Source organism: Choristoneura fumiferana, chromosome 13 (genome assembly GCF_025370935.1).
Source record: "Choristoneura fumiferana chromosome 13, NRCan_CFum_1, whole genome shotgun sequence".
In the NCBI taxonomy this organism is placed as follows: domain Eukaryota; kingdom Metazoa; phylum Arthropoda; class Insecta; order Lepidoptera; family Tortricidae; genus Choristoneura; species Choristoneura fumiferana.
In genome coordinates this window covers 19,465,040-19,485,542 of record NC_133484.1, presented here as the reverse complement: position 1 = coordinate 19,485,542, position 20,503 = coordinate 19,465,040, and the positions used below count along the sequence as shown (strand labels likewise).

The window sequence follows — 20,503 nt, the reverse complement described above, 5'->3', positions numbered from 1 at the left end:
ATATATCTGACGCTATGGCTGTATAGATATTTATGCCTTTGACTGTACTTCCAAATTTGTACGGAATCAACGGTGCGCGGCTCCGACTCGCTCTTAGCCGGTATTTTTGTAGATAAATTTACTTTTAAATTTATTTATTTTATCGATTGTAATTATAATTGTAATGACATAGTATTTAAAATAATTGTAATGTTAATTTTTTATTTTTATCTTTATTATTTTTTTAACTGCGTGTACACCTGTAAAGGTAGAGTTAAGAGAAACTTAAGTTTAAGCATATGTAACTGCAATCTAAAACCTTAATTCATACGCAATAAATTTCATTTCATTTCATTTCATTTCATTTCATTTCATTTCATTTCATTCATTTCATTTCATTTCATTTCATTTCATTTAGATGTATATTTTGCCAAATTCCTCATACATTGCAGTCAATTTTTTTCAATTATGACGTAAATACTTTCGAGCATTTCCTACCCTTACTTTTGCCCAGTCACCTAGAAACTTGATTCGTATCTAGTATAATAATGACGTCTATACAGGGTGCGTCTGCGGCATGCTCACTTTATATATACGGCGGCGGCGTGCTACTGCCAGTGATACCGTGATAAGAAGTGGCGCGGACGCCTCGGTGTTGTGCTAGTGTTATCATTTTGGATTTTTTTTTAAACGACGGTAAGTGTTCATTGTTTTTTTGATGTGTTGAAATTTTTACGGAAGTAATTTTTTGATGTAGTTATTTGATTTTCTTTAGATAGGTATTCATTTTTTTTAATTATTTTGGTGAAAATTCCTGATTTTTTTTGGTAATAATTAATATTCCAAATATTGGTAATAATGTAAATAATATGTATTTTTTTTTGTAATTCAACGACTTTAAACAAATTTCTGGACAATTAAATCGAACAACCAGTAACTATCCATTTCTTCTCAACAGAGGTTTTTCCGAACCGGTGGTAGATTTTTTGAAATTCATAAGTGCTTGTCATAGCCTAAATTTAATAAAGATATTTTGACTTTGACCATTTTAATTTGGGATGAAAAAATATTCATGAGTAAGACTGTATATTTTTTGTGATATTAACTATTTTATAGTATTAACAGATTAATAATTCCACATTGTTTTATTTACCATAAAAAAGTTTAATTCTATTTTAATTAGCAGTGGTGTAAAATATCTTAATCGTTTTGACGCCCATTAGATAATTAGATAATTAGTAACTGCTGTTTATTTTTAATTAGTTGTACTAAAAAAAAACAGTAGTCTCGCTATGTTTACATTAATCATTAGATAATATAAACAAATTAGGCATGTTTTTAAGAATGAAAAGCATATCTAATCTCCAATTAAACAGTAATATTCGTATATTTAGGACTGTAATTAAAAACATACTTTGGTTGAGCATCACGTATTCCTTTTTTATAATATATTTATGTATAATTAATAACTAAAAAATAACTGATATAGTAGCAAAGTTTGTAAATACTGTCACTAGCATACTATAAATTTCGGAGTCCCAAAAGTTATTTAACCTTATTTTTTCATGACAATTTTAGCGGTTCTTAAATAAAGCATTTTTTTAAACCTAAGTTTAAAAACTTCGATTAAGTTTAAACTGTAGCCAAATAGTAAACCTTTCTAAAACCAATGTGTTTCAATCACAGGTACGTAGGTATAACCTCTTACTATTGTCTATTACAAGTCTCTAATAAATAATTAATTATGTACGTGTACAGCACAGCAATGTTAGGATGCGGTTATACAGAAACTATATAAGTGGAAGCATTCAGAATCGATCAATTACTTTATTTAGTTGAAGTCTACGATACATTCTCACATGATTATATTTTTTACAAACTATACGCTTACTCAACGAAATCTAAGATCTTTTTACAATCAAAAAATATTATCGGGCTGTCCGGATGGAATTCGAACTAACACTTTCTTTGGTTTTACGTGCCAAAGGTGTCTAACTGTACTACCTGGAAAATCAACAAACCAGTTGAAAACTTTGATGCGTTTTCATATAAGTTCCTACCTAGTTTGTGTTTGATTTATTATTGACAATATTAACGTTGTAAATTATCCTAATTTGGTATATAATGTTATTTATTACAAAAAATGAGTTATTACTTAGCTAGACAAATTTCCTGATAGTCGTTCAAAGTTTTAAAATAGCGTTGCTTGCAGTTGCATACAAATATTAATGATATTCGTTTGCTTAAAGAGCCTCGCACCTTCACCTAAAGGCATTGACATTGTTAATTATTAACCAACACTTCTTTAGGTTTCAAAATAAAAATTTAATTTAAAATTCAAAACTAAATAATAAATAAATAAATATCATGCGACACTTTGACACTAATTGACCTAGTTATAAACTAAGCAGAGCTTGTACTATGGATACTAGGCAACGGATAAACATACTTAATTAGATAAATACATACTTAAATGGGTCCATATCGGCTCACATACTTATTGAAAGTCCGAATGTCATTTTTGTCAGAATGATCGTTTGGCATAACTCTTTTTCTCTGAATCCAATGATTGTTTAGAATTCTTATAAAATAAACCTAATCTAACCTATAGTTTAAAATTTTCAGTGAGTGAGCGAGTTTAAAATGAGTACAAAAATGTGGACAAAAATTACGGTAACACTCGCAAAGAGTACGCGAACTTTGGCGTTCCCTACTTAAATACAAATATACACAAACATTCGTATTATTCATACAAATATCTGCCCCGGCCGAGAATCGAGCCCGGGACCCCAAGGTTCATACGAGTAGTCAGGTTTTCTAACCACTTGGCCATCCAGTAGTCTGAGTTAGTCAACTTTAAGAATATTCAGATATTTTATTTGTCATCCCAAGACTCAAATGGGACTGGGCTAGATACGTTTGCCGTTCGTATACAACCAAAGGTAGGCATAGATACTCGTACCATTTAGTGGATAGGTACCCCACGATGGCTATCGGCACCGCGGCAGGCCAATGCGGAGATGGCGGGATGACCTGGATGAGTTCTCCAGCGCCTGGCCAGACATAAGTGCAGACAGGGCGAGTTTTAAATTGGGGAGAGGCATTTGCCCACCAGTGGCTATTGCCATATTAAAAATGACTTCAATTGTGTGAAGATGCCTATGCTCAGTAGGTCGTATGCCTGAGAAAATGATGGTGCCATTTTTGTTTGTTTTTACTGTACATATACAATACAATACAATACAAAGACTCTTTATTGTACACCAGAAAATACTAATAATAATTCTATTCTATCCTCCCAAAGCCCACGTCAATTTTTTTTCTGTAAAATTCTTCCTAATGATTTGAGTGAGTCCGATGTCATTTTGACATAATCGTATTAATAACACGTTATGCCTTACGAGGATATAAACATACTTAATGTTCAACAGGAAAATGGCTACGCTGAAAAATAGACCAATTAAAAAAATCCATATGTACGCACACTCAATTTGCCCGAAGTCAAAATATCTTTTTAAAGAAAGTAAAAATGAAATAATATAATCTCACAAAATGTTCCCAAATCAACAAAAAATACATACAATCGTTTAATTGCAATTTTTTGGCATCAGATATGTATTTTCATTGACCTCAAAACAAGTTAACTTTGGAGCTCTTTATGCATAGCCGTAACCCGACGAGTTACATAATGAGCGACTGTCAACTTCCCAGGGTCAATGTCAATAAAGGTTTGAGGTCCACTCTGCGTAAGACATTAACTAAATGATAGACTGTTTCGCTAAATTACGTCCAAGGGGCCTATTAAAACCACATCCTGTGAAAATAGACACTAACATACGCCAACGCACACGCGACAGCGAAAAAGCTCTTTAAAGTGGCAATGGGCGATGGGCAGGCCATATAAAGGATGTCCCAAAAAGGACGCAAGATTTGAAATTGATGAAAAACACATTTTTTTTTCGTTATAATATATTTATATATAAAATCTTGAAATACATAAAATAGGGTTATTTGTGGAATAATACGTCAGGCAAATGTCCTCCTAGGCTTTGCTGGCACATACGCACTCTTTTGTCAAAATTTTCTATGACCATTTTGAATTTATCCAATGCAGCGTCGAATTTCCTCTTTTAAAGCATTGCCATTTGAACGGCTTATTTTTGGACGACCAGTGGAATGAACTTCAGGAATTGATCCACTCTCCCTGAATTTTGCTCTCTGCTCACAGTTGATGAAGTCAAGTCAATATTCCGACCATATTTTGCACGGAATTTTCGAACCGTACACGCCAAACTTCTTTTGAAATATTGTTCAATAATAAGAACGCGTTGGTCCTTCATATAACCCGCCATTTTTACAAACCCTAAACATTCAGCTGTCAAATAGTTTTTTTTTAGGGTTGCCAGCACTAAAATACAAAAATGGCGGCAAATTGAAATCTTGCGTCCTTTTTGGGACACCCGATAGCACGGAGAGCGAATGGCCGTTGGGGCCGAAAGGGTCTCAAATGGAGACGTAGCGTAGGAAGTCCATCAACGAGATGGACGGATGACCTGGTTAAAGCCGCGGGTTCACGGTGGATGCAGGCCGCTGCCAACCGAAGCAACTGGAGGTCTATGGGGGAGGCCAACGGTGGAAAAGTCGCGAAAGAACGTCTTGAATTTGAAAATGAGGAGATTAATCTCATCATCTCTACCTGTATTACGCCCCACTGCGGGACACAGGCCTCCTTTCAAAATGAGAGCGCTTGAGCAGCAATTTCAATGCGGACAGTGCGAATGGAGAACTCCCCGCAACTGAATTTGATGGTTTCCTTCACCGTAAAGCTCATAGTAAATTTCAAACGTGATTTTGCACATTCCGAAAGACTCAAAGTAGTGAACCCGGGGTCGAACCCATGACCCACGGCTTGAGAGGTCATAGAGAACTATCAGGCTCCGTTGCCACAAGAGATGTGCGAGGATGTCTTTCGAGGAATGTGTTTTTCATTAACCAATAGGAACGCTTCATTTACCTCGCCTCGCTCCGCTCAGCTGTTTCCACCAGAGCGGTGCTGTGCGAGGATAGATAAATAAAGCGTTTCTATTGGTTGATGAAAAAACACATTTCTCGCAACACATCCACGTACATAGCTTTGGTGAAAACGCAGTCTTAGGGGCTGTTTCACCATCCATTGATTAGTGTTAACTGACGGTTAAATATGATGCCGTCTCCGTCTATTCGAACAAAACAAATAGAGATGGCATCACATTTAACCGTCAGTTAACACTAATCAATGGATGATGAACAGCCCCTTAGTCTAGAAAATTTGCCCACCATTGCAGATAGTTTAAAACCGGAATAAACATATTACGATGTTTTTTTTATCACGAAAAATTTCATAATTCTCGTGGAATAATGATAAAAGAAACCTTCGTGGATAAAGCCGTGGGCAACAGCTAAAGAACTGTATAAATAATCTTTAAGGAAGGAAATGAAATGAGCAAACTTTCAGTTCTTATTCTTCAAAGAACTTGTATTGACGTAGGTACTTGAGAGACAATAAGTTGTATGACGTTGTTAAATATATACAAATATCCGTTAGTTTTCGCGGTATAGCGATAATTGACCAGCCAACGTACATAAAAATATGTTATTGTGTTAATAATTAGGACAGGGGGCTATAACCAGAATGAATGGTTGTTTTTAATTTCATCCTTTTGTATGATTTGATACGGTGTTGTTTGAGTGTATTGGTTCGCTTTAAAAACATACTTCAAGACAAGTACATAGTTAGGATTTTAGATAGGTTATATATTTTTATGTCTCTTTATAAATATACTTTAAAAAATAACAATTAGTTCACAAAAGGATCGTCGAAGAACTATTAAATACAACCTGATGTCAGTTAGTAAAAAACATAATAATAATCGAATTTTCATTTTAATAAATAAATGTGAAAAAAAAAACTTTTTTTAGTACAGATAAGTTCCCGCTGAACGCAGACAAAGTTGCGGGAAATAGCCAGTGATTTATATAAATATAACGAAAATCACTGTTTTAACACTCATTTAAATAAATACTTGTTACTTATACCTACTTATATAAATATTTAAAAAAATAACTTTAACCTACAAAGGGCCTTGCTGACATAACGTTTATCGTAAACAGTGCACGCCAATCCAGCGGTGCCCTTAGCTCAAGTGCGCGTGCGGCGGTGGACGCGTGATGACAATAATCATGAGCTTAATTATAATAATCCTTTGCATGATCAGTAACCTATATTATTTTGTTTTACTAGAACAAAGCTTTTCAATCAACTACATATTTATTAGAAGAAAAAAATATTTCACATAATTGCAAACAATACAATAGAACAAATATACGAGTATGACAAACATAAATTAAAGCGATAATATAAAACTATCCTGAACTTAAATATTTACATAAAAGAAAATAATAAACCTAAAACTAAAACAAATGATTTAGGGGCTGTTTCACCATCCATTGATTAGTGTTAACTGGCGGTTAGGTGTCATGCCGTCTCTATTTGTTTTGTTCGAATAGACGGAGACGGCATCACATTTAACCGTCAGTTAACACTAATCAATGGATAGTGAAACAGCCAGAGTTAACACTAATCAATGGATGGTGAAGATGCTGGTAGCATTTCCTCTTAGGCAAGTACCGAAGATGCTGGTCCGCATGACACACCAACTTTGCCCGTTAAGGAAAAGTTTGTAAATAGTACATTTTTGTAGAGGCTGAAAAGTAAGCAATAGATGAACGAGTTAGTTTGAAGGCCGACCCGAAGGAGAGGCCTTCCATAATACGAGTTCATCTATCGCACTTTTGGTCGAGAGTATAAACATTGTGCTTGTCACGACCACTGCGAGGAAATAAAAAACATTTATCACAAAACAAACAATAACAATTCAAAGATTGCGTTGCTCCTGCCTTGTGACACTCGTTACCGGCCCGGATAATACCGACATGGAAATACCAACTCGATTTTTCTTGTACACGCCCATAGAAACTCATGTTAGTTTGACACGAGTTTGTATGGGCGTGTAGGTACATGAATAATCGGGTCGGTACTTCCATGACGATATTATCCGGGCCGGTTAATAGTGTCACCCCTCCAATCGATTTTAGTTTTTCTTTTGTGACATAATTATTTTTTAAACGAGTCCGTTCTTAGTGGCCTGTACCCAACCACATATTTAAAAAAATAACGTCATGTCCGACCTGCTGCGATGCTGTGGCATGTTATGCGTTTAAGAAAAAAAACACCTCGTAAAAGTCATAAATGACGCATTCTCATTGGTCAATTTAATTTCACATGCAGCAGACGATTAGTATTAATTGGTCCGATTTTCGTTTCAGCACGCCGAAAAGGAAATTCTGAAATATATTCTAAAAAGTCGTATCGTACTATGAAATACATTATATTGATACGACCTGTTACCGTAATGTGTTACATTGTTGTCGAGTTTTCCGAGCCATAAATGAGTCAGCTGTGAAATGTAATATAGGCAGTTTTTGGTACTGGATTTAGGTTATCTATGGCCACATTTTCGAGCAGTGTCGTGAAAAATAATTTTATTTTAATAAACTTAAGAGCTAAAGTGGACTAACGACATCGCAAGAGTTAGCAATTGGTAGATGCAAGTGGCGAGTTGTCGTTCATTTGCGGCGATCTAAGACCATTGCTCAAAGATGATGGACAGATTTAACGCTCGCTATTAACAGCCGCTATGTTCACTATTAAATAGCCAGCTCGCTGCGAACGGTGTCAGCAGTAGCTACAAAGTACATTTTCCAGTGACAACAACAGCAGTGGTGAAGGATTCTATTCTATGACGGTGCACCAGATCCAAAAGCGCTCATTTTGACCTTACAACCTGAACCGGACTTTCACACCTTGAATGTTCGCTTGCAGTTGTTCCGTTTACATTCTTACATAACGCATAAACATTTTCAAAGTCAAGTCCAAGGAAATTCACCCAAGTGCCAGTCGCAATGCGGGAACCAAACGTGGCCAAGTAGGTCAGTTAATGTTCGTGTTTATGACGATAACATGAGGTCAATAGTTGTTTCTTTAAAAAAATATGGCTCTGTCCATCGGAGGACAATTTCGCCAGTGTCTAGTAGTTTTTGCCGTTGTACGGTAAAAAAAAATCTAGAAAACGAAATATGAGAGGTAATGGTGGATGAAAGAAAGAAAGAAAGAAAATATTTAATTGCCAACAGTACAAACAATGCAAGACAACAATATAACCAATACAAGATAGTAGTCTGCCCTGCGGCAAAAGGAGCAAACTCAGCTAATGCTGCGCTTACGCGGAAGCTGCCAGCGCTGGATGAGCGATGACAGCGCGAATCAGGTCAATAGTTCTTAATCAAACTTTCGGGTGACACTCTTTCCCGGCCCGGATAACACCGACATGGAAATACCGGCCCTTTTTTTTGTGTATACGCCCATATAAACTGACAGGAGCTTCTATGGGCGTGTACACGAAAAACAGGGTCGGTATTTCCATCCCGGTATTATCCAAGCCGGGAAAGAGTGTCACCGAAACTTTTTAACCAGCCATTCAGGTAATAAACAGTATTACAGAGATTGTGTTTGAAATATTTAAAAAACAATGAGGTTAGCAGACGTCTTAGGGGACCGAAGAGCTTGTAGTTTTGGGCTTTTTTGGCCAAAGAATTAGCTTGACCATGCTGAGAGGGAACGTTGTTTTTTTTTAATGCCAAACGCAGACGATGTTAGTTAAGGTTGAGATAGTTAGGTATTTCAATAAATGTCAATAATTTAATTGAAAGCAATGATTAGATTAGATTTTATCACTTTACATAAATAAACTAAATTATGTAAAAAATTGCTAACATTTTGAATATGAGATTAGCTATAAGAAGATTAAATTGAAATCCACTATAACAGTAAATATATCTAGCAATTGTCTCCGTTGCATTGTGGGAAAAAATGCTTTTGTAGGTCTGTCTGGCTGTTCTTCTCTTTTCTCAACCGATTCTCGTGAAATTTTGTGAGCAGGGTCGATAAAATCTGTATAGATGGATTTACTGTCGATTTCGTTATTGAAACTTTTTCAAAATTGGAAACGTATATAAAAGCTGTTTACATTTAAAATACTCTTTGTATTTAATAAAGTCAAAAATCATTACATAATACTCGAATTTAAAAAGGTAAAAGTCAGTCAAAAATGAAACTAATGTTATTATTTCTAATCGTAATCTAATCATTGAGCTATATAAAAAAAAAGTAGCCACCCAAATGTAAATTTAAACAAGACGTGTTGTGTAGGTAGTGTCTTTGTTCTGAGCCTATTTTTTGGATTTTATTAACATTATCAAATGGATTTCGCATTCAGAAATTGCATTTCAATTCAGAATAAATCATTAAACCCGTTGCTTCTTATTAGTTAAAAAAACTCGACACTCGTAATTTCATGCGACCACGTCACTGTTTTCAAGCTCGTAAAATAAAATAAAATAAAATATAATTAACTGAGAACAGAATTCGCGAAACGGCCACGTGATGCAAATTCAAACGGGTTTCGGAAACGTGACGTTTGTAACACTCGAATTTGGCGTGAGGTGCTGCGTTCACTACACTTTTGTGTCGACACAACTCGCCCATAGTATCAAATTATGCGTTTCATTTAACTACCTACCAAATTTTCTCCTTCATCAGCCAGTATTCGTCCATCGTTACCACATACGCCTCTCCAATCTCTCTCCATCTGGATTGGTTGACCGTGTCTTCCAGACCACCGGTCCTGAGGAGGGAGGGAGGGCCTTATGTCGTCGGACCATTGGGCAGGCGCTCTGCCCACACTTCATCTGCCTAACCTAGGTCTCCACTCCAAAATGCACGTACTCCAACATTCATCGTGTCTGCATACGTGGCCGGCCCAGTCCAAGTCCAAGCTCGGGCAAATTTTATTCACTCACAAGTTATAGACAAGAAAACGGTTACAGTGAAGGAAAATATCGTGAAATCGGCTCATATGTACATGCAAAGAAATCCAATGGTGTGCATGGCTGACCCGCGTAGGAACTAGAGGTACAGTTGAAGCCTTCTCATTCTGAAAGGATGTGACGTATACAGGCCGAAATAAGATGATAGGTAATTATCTTAAAAGGAAAAATTACCGTCGTTCTATAAACCTAATTAAGTTTTCTAGTAGAGACTTCTTTACTATTTACATGTAAGTCGTAGGTAGTAGGATCTTTTGCAAAATATCTCTGGATCGTTGCCACCATTTTACTCACTAATCGTGCTGGCAAGTTGCAGTTCCGTTATGGAAAGCAAAATATCTGGTGAAATTATCGCCCCAAGAATTATTCTATCCTATCTTTCTGCAATTCTCTGTTATAGCGGGTAACATATGCTGTGCTCACTGACCATCAAGCAATCGACGTGGTTGTTTAGTATCCTATTTAATAATAAGAGATTGTGTCAATAATTTCCGAAGATCTAGATGCAAGAAACAATGTTACAGGAGCCCCATTGTATTGTATTGTATTGTAATGAACTACAGTAAATTTATCTTTCTTCTCTGCTACTAAGGCAAGTGGAGTGGAGAAGTAAGATAAAGGTATCGTTGTTCATGAAAACGTAAGTGTCAGAACAAATACTGCACTCAGAGATTCCATTCACAAAGTTTACACTCAGGCATATTATTGACTAACAGTCAACATTCTCAGTTACTGGACATACTTAGTTAAAAAATTTAGCACAACCTCCAAGCAGGTCTAGTCTAGTGCAGTTAGGTGCCCTTAGTTTGACTTTGACCTAAATTAAGTCCCTGTTTTGTTATCTGACTCATAAAGAACGTCTATTTTATACTTGGCAGTATCTTTGGCATGCGTGGAGCAACACAGTTTATTGATTATCTAAGCAGCGAGGCAAAGGAATATTAAGTTGAGTTGGTGATAGTCTAGAGTTCGAGGTTCTTTATTAGCTTTTATTTAGTGTCATCCATCTATCTCTGTGTGTCAACTTGCAAGTCAAAGATCCACCTCTAGTACTTGAAATTAACCGAAAGGTATGTATGTATGTAAACTCTTTATTGTACAAAATAAGTAAACAAACACAGATGACAAACAATGAAATATATGTACAAAGGTATATAATAAGAGGAATTATAATGTAATGTATATTAGCTGTTGCTGGCGCCACCATCTGCGAAGAATGCGTTCTCTATCCTGCGGTAACTATGCCATGCCAAAACTATTATCCTATGTCCTTCCTAGGGTCTCAAACTATCTATATATAGGTAGGTAGGTACTAAATTTTATTTAAATTGTTTCGGCGGTTTGAGCTTGAGGAGGTAACAGATAGTTACTTATTCGATTCGGATGGCAAACGAACAAGTGGGTCTCCTGATGGTAAGAGATCACCACCGCCCATAAACATCTGCAACACCAGGGGCAAGTATTGCAGATGCGTTGCCAACCTAGAGGCCTAAGATGGGATACCTCAAGTGCCAGTTATTTCACTGGCTGTCTTACTCTCCACACCGAAACACAACAGTGCAAGCACTGCTGCTTCACGGCAGGATTAGCGAGCAAGATGGTGGTAGCAATCCGGGCGGACCTTGCACAAGGTCCTACTTGCGAAACTTTCGTATTTATAATATTAGTAAGGAAGGTAATTATTGGATGACAATTTCAGTAAAGTTTATTAATTATTGGTAAAGATTTGATATAAAACTATCGCCGTATTTGAATCCACTAATAAAAAAGCGTTCTTTTTATGAACTGCCAAAATACGATTCTTACATGGATTTAGATAGATAGAAACTTTAATCCTCATTACAAAATAGCATGGCTCTATACACGTTTTTGATAAAAACAAAGGAATAAACGATCTCAATTTTCTAGGATAATAGTTAGCTATGAGATTACCTATTTGCCAATTCAATTGATTAGCAGTTTGTTTGTTTCAAAGCCATCAAAAACGAGACTTTACTATTCATTGAAAATTAATCTGGAAATTAGGGATAAAATATATATTATTTTGTTTATTTGAGTTCTTTAATGCAATAAATATTATTTTACAGTTATTCAAGCATTGTTTAATTTCGCTAAAACTTATTCAGTTATTGCTTGAAACTGTCGTGTTTTCAAACATCTTTTATCTCGTGCTACTAACTCCTAACTGTTCCACCACTGTCATCAAGTTCGAAGGGTATTGAACCTCACCAAATCGCACGGCATCAATGATGTATTTAATTTAATGTTTGTGCTGTTTCCAAACTTGAATCCAAACACGTCTCAGACAGTGCGTGCTGAAAGCATGGGATCAAAAAGATCACAGACTCGATGACGAGAAGGAAAAAAAATGTTTTTGTTAAAATCTCGTCAATAACACATACGGCATTGTTTATTACCTGCTTATTAAACTACGAAAATAGTCGGTTTATTTATTGTAGACAATAAATTCAATTACGTAGTGCGTTTTTAGGGTTCCGGAGCCAAAATGGCAAAAATGGAACCCTTATAGTTTCGTCAAGTCCGTCTGTCTGTCTGTCTGTCTGTCTGTCTGTCTGTCTGTCTGTCTGTCTGTCTGTCTGTCCGGCCGTCCGTATGTCACAGGCATTTTACTCGAAAACTACAAAATGTATATCAATGAAATTTGGAGTACAGATATCTTGTCAAAGCCGCTATTTAATTTTGTAGTTTGTAGTAGTAAGTACATACATGGAACAGAACAGAACGAAGAACGAGCAGAAAAAAACAGAAATTGAAATTGAAAAAAATATTTTTTAACTCACATCAACGTGTGGCACATAGTTCGACAGCTCTTTTGAAAAGATAGTAAGGCTTTGATTAAGTGAAGATTTCCGGAAATAATCGCTCCCAAAGTAGCAAATATTGTGCCCCCCCCCCTCTATCCTGTAAACCGTTTGTCCAAAAAATATGAAAAGGTAACGCTTTATAAATACTTTCAACGAAAATTGGTTTCAACATGATCGGATATACCGTTTTTGAGTTATTGCCGAAAAACTGCGCTTCTCAACAAAAGAACTTAAGTGCCGTGAAGATACGGTCTTTTTCTGGTAATAGATTTTAAGACTGTAGTAAGTGTAATATTACTTGATTTTTTTCGTAATGGCTACGGAACCCTATCTTGGGCGTGTCCGACACGCTCTTGGCCGGTTTTTTGTTTCTGCAAACTTTTCTGACGAAAACACAGAAGTGTTAGTTTCGTCCGTGACAAAAAGAGGAAGTTCTTAAGGGAGCAAATATTTTCCAAGTTCACAAAATATATTATTATTTCCTGTAAATAAATGATGCGTACAAAAAATGTACTTTATGTCATTGTTTCATCATATTTGGTAAAAACAATAGCTTGTATTATGTTAAACTCAACTGATTTTGTGTCAACAAGTTAAATACAAAATTACATTTGCGTTTGCATTAATATTGCTGTATATCAAACATGCGCAGCGTAGGACGTCCACCAACAAGATGGATGGTTCACGGTGTCTGCAGGCCGCTGCCAACCGAAGCAACTGGAGGTCTGTGGGGGAGGCCTATGTCCAACAGTGGACGTCCTACGGCTGAGATGATGATGATGATCAATCATGATGGTTGTCCCATGGTTTCAGCTGCTAATTAAGATTTGCAAGTTTACTTTTAACTCAAATTATTTAACAACAGCAGTTTTTGTAATGTTAAACTTCATTTTCTAGAATCACCACATCTGTTAGGGATTTGACTATGCTTGCTATTATGTTTGCTATTATTTATTCTGATGACGCTAAGTTTAACTTATTTACTCTCATGGATTTTTAAGAAATTAACCTTAAAGCGATAGAGAAGTTAGCAGTGGCATGGCTGGCGCCCTTACAACTTGATTACGATGGAAAATACAAACTGAAATATAGATGCACAGAAAAACCAGAAAAATAAGACCATCACTGGGAATCGAACCCAGGTCCTCGGTATTCCGTACCGCGTGCTATACCGCTACACCACTGATGGTCTGATGGTTGATTACGATGGTTAACCGAATTTTTCTACGTGACGTCAGTGATATCGTGTCATTGCTGTGTGTTTACTTTATGTGGTTAGTTTAAAATGAGCCTTGAACGGTTCGCTGCATGCTGAGTGGAGCACAATATTTATGCGATTCGAGTATTCTGTTAAATTTCTTCTTTCCAATTTTTTTTCCTGTGTATCGAATATTTATAAATCTCTGCCTCTCTCTCTGACGACAAAGATGGCAAAGTTGGCATATCGGTACTGCCAGTGTGGCATCCGAAGATATATCTAACTCACGCATCCTTCATACTTCAGGATTCTCCAAGCTACTTGAAGGGAGATAACAAATTTAAATTGTAAGAATTATACTTAGTCACTTGAGACCATCTGGAAGAGAACATCTTAATTTTGACAAAATATGACAGTCTATTTATTAAAACGGGGTTGTCTAGTTAATTTATACATTGTATCATATTTTGTTATTTTGTAATAGACAAACGGAGAAACGGGTCAAATGGTGATAAGCAATCTGCGATCTCGGCGGAGTATGACTTCCTGTTAAAGGTTATCATTTAACCTCTTTCTTCTAAGTTCTATTTCTGAATGATTTAGTATTATGCAGTATCTCGAATAATGTTAGTGTTGCCACTGGCACATAGCAGCATAGAGACAGCGCATAGAGACGAGGTGGGGCACGTCCGGCCGCCATCTTGCCTCTAACACTCGTACTACGGACAATGCACGATCAACAAGTAGTTAACCTTTTCCACGCCAACGACCTGTATATACGTCTATTACTTCAATGCACAAGCAATCTTCGTTCAATTGCGTTAAGGTTCAATTTTTGACATTACAATATAGAAGCCTGGCGTATGGGTGATGTCTTTTGTGTTTGACGTGGCGGCGAAAAGGTTAATAAACAAGTAATAAACAATGATTTACTTTGGCATAATCTTTTTAATTATATGAACACGTCAGTGACTGTTGCCTTCTGAATTGTTGTCTTTACTGTTAGCGTTGGTAAGGTCTAGTAGGTACACGGAGTAGCTTAACATCTCGCCATTTTATTCCGTGTGTATCTTTTTTACAAGTTTTTCACTTGCAATGTTAAATATAATTATCTGATTATTACATAATGCTTTATTAATTGCCTGCAATTACATAAGTGGGTACATTACTTTATCTTCACACACATTAACTATAAACAAAACAAATTAATCCTTGCTTATAATTTTAAACATATTTATTAAAGAGGGTTAATGATATTATGTGTTTAGATGAAATACTTTTTTAACAAATAATTATTATCAGAGAGCGGAATTTTCATGGCATTTTTTGACCTGTCACAGTGACTTCTCTCTCACTTATCGACTTCCGATATACATACATAATTATCTTTATTTCAAGTAACTGTGACTCATTTTGTTAGTAGACAGGCTTATTTCTAGAAATGCTTCGATTGTAAATGTTAACAACTGCTCCATTAATGTCTCTATAAAAGAAATACATGTTATTTTTCCTATTTTCCGGTTTTCAACTACTTTCCTTACAGTCAAATATCCATTTGTATTTTTTTTATTCTACTGGATGGTTTACGAGCAAGTGGGTCTCCTGATGGTAAGAGATCACCACCGCAAATAAACGTCTGCAAACCCAGGGGTATTGCAGATGCGTTGCCAACCTAGAGGCCTAAGAAGGGATACCTCAAGTGCTAGTAATTTCACCGGCTGTCTTACTCTCCACGCCGAAATACAACAGGTGCAAGCATTGCTGCTTCACGGCAGGATTAGCGAGCAAGGTGGTGGTAGCAATCCGGGCGGACCTTGCACAGGGTCCTATCACCTGCAAAGAAAAACTGCAGAAAAAGAACGCTCTACGTAACATTATAGTTTACGACAATCTAATTTAATGTCTAATATACCATTTAGGTAGAGTCAATAAGTGAGTTGTCAATATGACAGGTCGCAAAATGTCATGAAAATTCCGCTCTCTGGTTATTATCATTGTGTGACTTGACTACGTGATTTATTGGTTCTCAACGGAGTAATCGGAGAACGGATGTTTACTGACAATTAATAAAGATAGAAATATAGATTTTTAAATCAATATATTATATTATTTATCTGCTTTTGCAGCAGTTAAAATTATGTATAATTATCACATTAACCTACGATTTATGAGGTCAGTGTTGATTTTTAAGTTTATTGATAAGTTTAAAAGTAGTATAGGGCTTTTTATCTAGTCATGAAATTTTTACACGGTATATAGCTCGTAAATTACTTTTTCACTTCTCTTCGGATTTAGGCGACTTAAAATGACGTTTTATGCTCAAGTGCAAAAAGTAAAATCTTCGTTTAAGACCAAGGTAATTAGGTGTCTACAGCCACAAGCAAAAAAGTTTCTATATATATTTTTATAATGTTTATTTTATGTAAAACTAAAAATCAACCAAATCAATCAAAATAAATCAATAAAAATAAAAAATGATAATTAATTAAAGATATAAGATAAAAATAAATCAAAAGATACCTAGTAAGTGAACAATTGTTTCAACTGTTGCCATTTATTTTCCTCTCAATCGAATTGAAAAGCAGTGTAAAACTCGAACATTAAACCCATTTTCCCCTCGACGTGTATATCCACCGTCGCCGTACCTACCGGCTCGGGTGGGTCTCGGGTTCATTTTATGCTCTTGTTGTAAAATTCAAATTCAAATTACTTTATTTCACATAAAATGTGATGTATACAATGGTCTTATAAATAATTTGGTCGCACATATTTCTCCAGCATCTGGCAGGCAAAATTTATGTTTATGCTCATTAACTAATAGTTATCTAAATAAATGGTTAATAAATGTCATTAACAGAAAAGAAAGAAATTGCATTGCACCACATCAAACAATAAAAATAAGTGAAATAATCAAATAAATGGACTTTTATAAATTATAATTGAACAACAGTAATACTATTATCATACATGCGAATACTGAAGAACTACATTTAAATGTCAGAACAGAATTAACTTAATAACTTAGAGTAGATAAAAACGTAAAACAAAACAAAATAAAATAAAATAAGTACATTACATATCAATATAGTGACAGTCACAGACCTTATATCGAGATAGACGAAAAGAGCGCGTCAAACTGTATGAGAACCTAGCGTGTCGAATTTTTCGTACCTACGATGACGTCACGAGCGAGATTTAGTGATGGGAAATCAAGACCGCGAGGTACCGATTCAAAAGCGCGCGGAACCGATTCAAAGGCTCGACTGGAGCGGCGGCTTTTTCAAAGCGCATCGCGCATTTCGTTCAGACAAAACTTTGACCGTGGATCAAAGTGTAAAAACACGCAAGGTAGGTAAACCCTTAAGGTCTATCTCGATATAAGTGATATATCGATATAGTGACAGTTATTTGAAGAAGTCAAAATATTCGTCCACTGAGTAAAAGTAATTCTGTATTAACCATGCAGTTCACTTTTGAATACATTTTAAAGGTAAACTCTTCATTTTATCTTTCACTCTATTGTAAATATTAGCCGACATCTGCCGACATACAATATGCACTTGTTCCATATAATTTTGTTCTCTTAGCGGGTATTAGCCTATTTGGATATCTTGTATTAAATTTACAATTATCGTTACATGTTTTAAACAATTGCGAATTACTTTTTACAAAAACACAGACCTCATGAACATGGAACGGTCAACAATTTTAAATCTTTAAACAATGGTCTACAGGGAGTCAAGACATCGACGTTACAGACAGCTCTGATGCATTGCTTTTGCGCCACCAGCGCCCGTTTTGCGTGATAAGTTTCCCCATAACAGAACACCGTAGCTAATACACATAGCCGTACGTAGAAGGCTTGATGTACGGCTGCTGTTTTCGTCCTAATTTTTGTAAATCGCCATAGCGCGTACACAAATGAATTTACTTATAGCACATCATTTGTCAATGTGACTGCTCCACGAGCATTTATGGTCCAAAATACACACACACAAATATCCCGCCTGTATTCCCGAATGAGGTAAGCAGAGCACATGAAACGTTATCGCTTCGGAGCCACTCAAATTTTAAGGGATTGTTTTAAGTTTGACAAAAACGGTACAATAGTTACAGGTTGCTATAGCCTGTCGCCTACGGTATAACATAACCTATATCCTCAGTCGCCTCTTACGACATCCACGGAAGAAATGGAGAGGTGTAATTCTAAAACGACACCATACGGGTATGGTCCAAAATAATACCCAAAAATTTGATCCAATGATTGATCGATAACAAAGTCGTCAAAAGTTACATGTAAGGGTAATGCTGCCGTTTTTGTTCACGAACTGCATAATTGTTGTTTTGTTTATATTTACGCTCAGGTTATTAATATACAACCATTTTATAACAGTACAGATTGTTTTATTTACGGTAATGTTATATGTCTGCGCGTCACGACACGGTATGCCGATAGCTAAATCGTCTGCGAAAAGTACACAGTCAAATTCTGTAGCATCTGGAAGGTCGTTGATCTAAAGTAAAAACAGCAAGGGTCCCAGAATACTACCCTGAGGTACACACGACCTTGCTGGGATCAACTTTCGAAATCTCAACATACTGACTCCTTTCATGTAGGAAGTCTCTGAGTACAATCTACTAATAAACTGTCAATATTTCGAAGTCATTAAACGTATCGTGATCTCAGGTAGATTCCATAGCAACCTCAATAAAGGTATTACAGATATCGATTTGTAGAAAATTGTGTGTAATGGTAACTCACCGTAAATTATTTAAAACGCCGCAGCTATAAATGCTGCAAAGTAAAAGCATGCGAAATATTTTATTTTCTAGTCTAGTTACGGTTTTGTATTCTAACAAACTAACATTAAAGAAAAAAACCTGTAAATCTAAAATTAAATTTATATTATCTTTGAAAAAGGAAAACAAAGGATTTATGCGTTTTTGCATTTTGCTGGAGCCTTGTGTAAAGATGACTGTGTTAACAATGATTTCACATTCCTTTTTTGTTTCAGATAGGTGATTAAATTAGAATACAAAATGACGATCCAGAACGTTCCTAGTAAAGGGAGGATATCAATAATAAAGTTCCAGAATTTCACCATACAAAGAAGAAGTAAGTATTCATATGAGAATAATTTATTTTAAAGGACTCCACTAGGTTTGCCATTATTAAGCCTCCGTAGTCTGTTTGTCTGTCCTTTTGCAGGATTTTGAACAAGTTTCTAACAAATAACGCAAAAATATCATTTTTTTATCCATTTGTCTATAATACCTCTTCATGCTGAAACCTGTGATCCGATTTAATTGTTTATTTGAATTAAAATTATTATGATACGCAGATAATATTAAAATACAACAAAATTATTTAATACATTTTACTTTACTTATTTAATAACGTAGAAAAAGAAAAAAATAGTAGAGTGGATAACAATGTTTTCTTTACAATTACCTCCTTTATCCGCTTGATTTTTAGTAACGGAGAAATAAGATAAGAATAGTGTAGTTCATTGATATAAATCTCCGCAAAATAACACCGTAATCATTCAATATTTTCTTTTTCAGAGCCTGTGATTCGATTAGTATACGGAACATTACTAGTGTGCATCGGTATTATCATGGTGACCATTAATCCCATCGAGATTGTAACGAATTGGGTGAGTACTTTCCTTGGTTCTCTTTTTTTGAAATGAAATAAAAAATAAGTGAAAAGTTTTTATTGATACAGAAATAGAAGGTAACTTATATACAGTGACAGCGGGCCCCAAATTAGGCAATGCCTGTATATTGGGCGCCCTGAAAAGTTGTTATTCCAAACAAAAACGAATTACAGTGTTCTTAATACAGAAGTAATAGTTCAGAAAAACCAGAATGAACCCTTCTACGAGTAATTAGGTAGTGATAAAAATGTGTAAGATAAAATGTTAGTTTCCTTTATTTCAACAAACATAATATAGTATAAAAAGAAACGATAACAATTATATAGATTAAAAAATATCTAAACCCTGTATCTCTCCTACCGGGGCATCGTGCCTAGTATGTTTGCGGCATTCATTCGCTGCACGGCTAAGCTCAGCCTCTGGGCGAAAAAAGACCCGGCCCTGGGGTCGCCAGAGACGCCAACTAATTTATCCGATACCTCGCGAACAAATTTTTTGGTGTCGGATGACCACGGTCCTAAAGTTTCTAACGCAAGTGCCGCAAATATGTAATCATTCGTTAAGAACGCGTATTTGCGGCACTTGGTTGTCTGGGCGTGGTCGGCAGCAGTCCCTGGCTTATTGGCAGAAACCTCTGACGTAGGACGGAGCCAGCGTGTCTGAGCACGTAACGTCACGTAAAATCGTATTTAAAAAAAAATACAATAAAATGGAAACATTAAATATTAAGAAATAATACAATACAATACAAAGACTCTTTATTGTACACCAGAAATAGTAAGCGATACAGAAAACAGATACACAGAGAAAAAAATACAAGGTGAGCAATAGGCGGCATTATCGCTTAAGAGCAATAA

General features: G+C 35.8%; 1 protein-coding gene across 1 annotated transcript in view; it reads left to right on the top strand.

Annotated features, from left to right (window-relative positions):
* The first annotated feature begins 594 nt into the window (after nucleotides 1–594).
* The window catches only part of LOC141434536 (scavenger receptor class B member 1-like), a 50,668-nt gene continuing 30,759 nt past the window's right edge, over nucleotides 595–20,503 (top strand). The window contains exons 1-3 of the mRNA XM_074096957.1: nucleotides 595–679; nucleotides 19,006–19,102; nucleotides 19,552–19,643. Coding sequence (XP_073953058.1) covers nucleotides 19,027–19,102; nucleotides 19,552–19,643 — 168 coding nt within the window. The 5' untranslated portion in view covers nucleotides 595–679; nucleotides 19,006–19,026. The remainder of the gene's footprint in view (nucleotides 680–19,005; nucleotides 19,103–19,551; nucleotides 19,644–20,503) is intronic.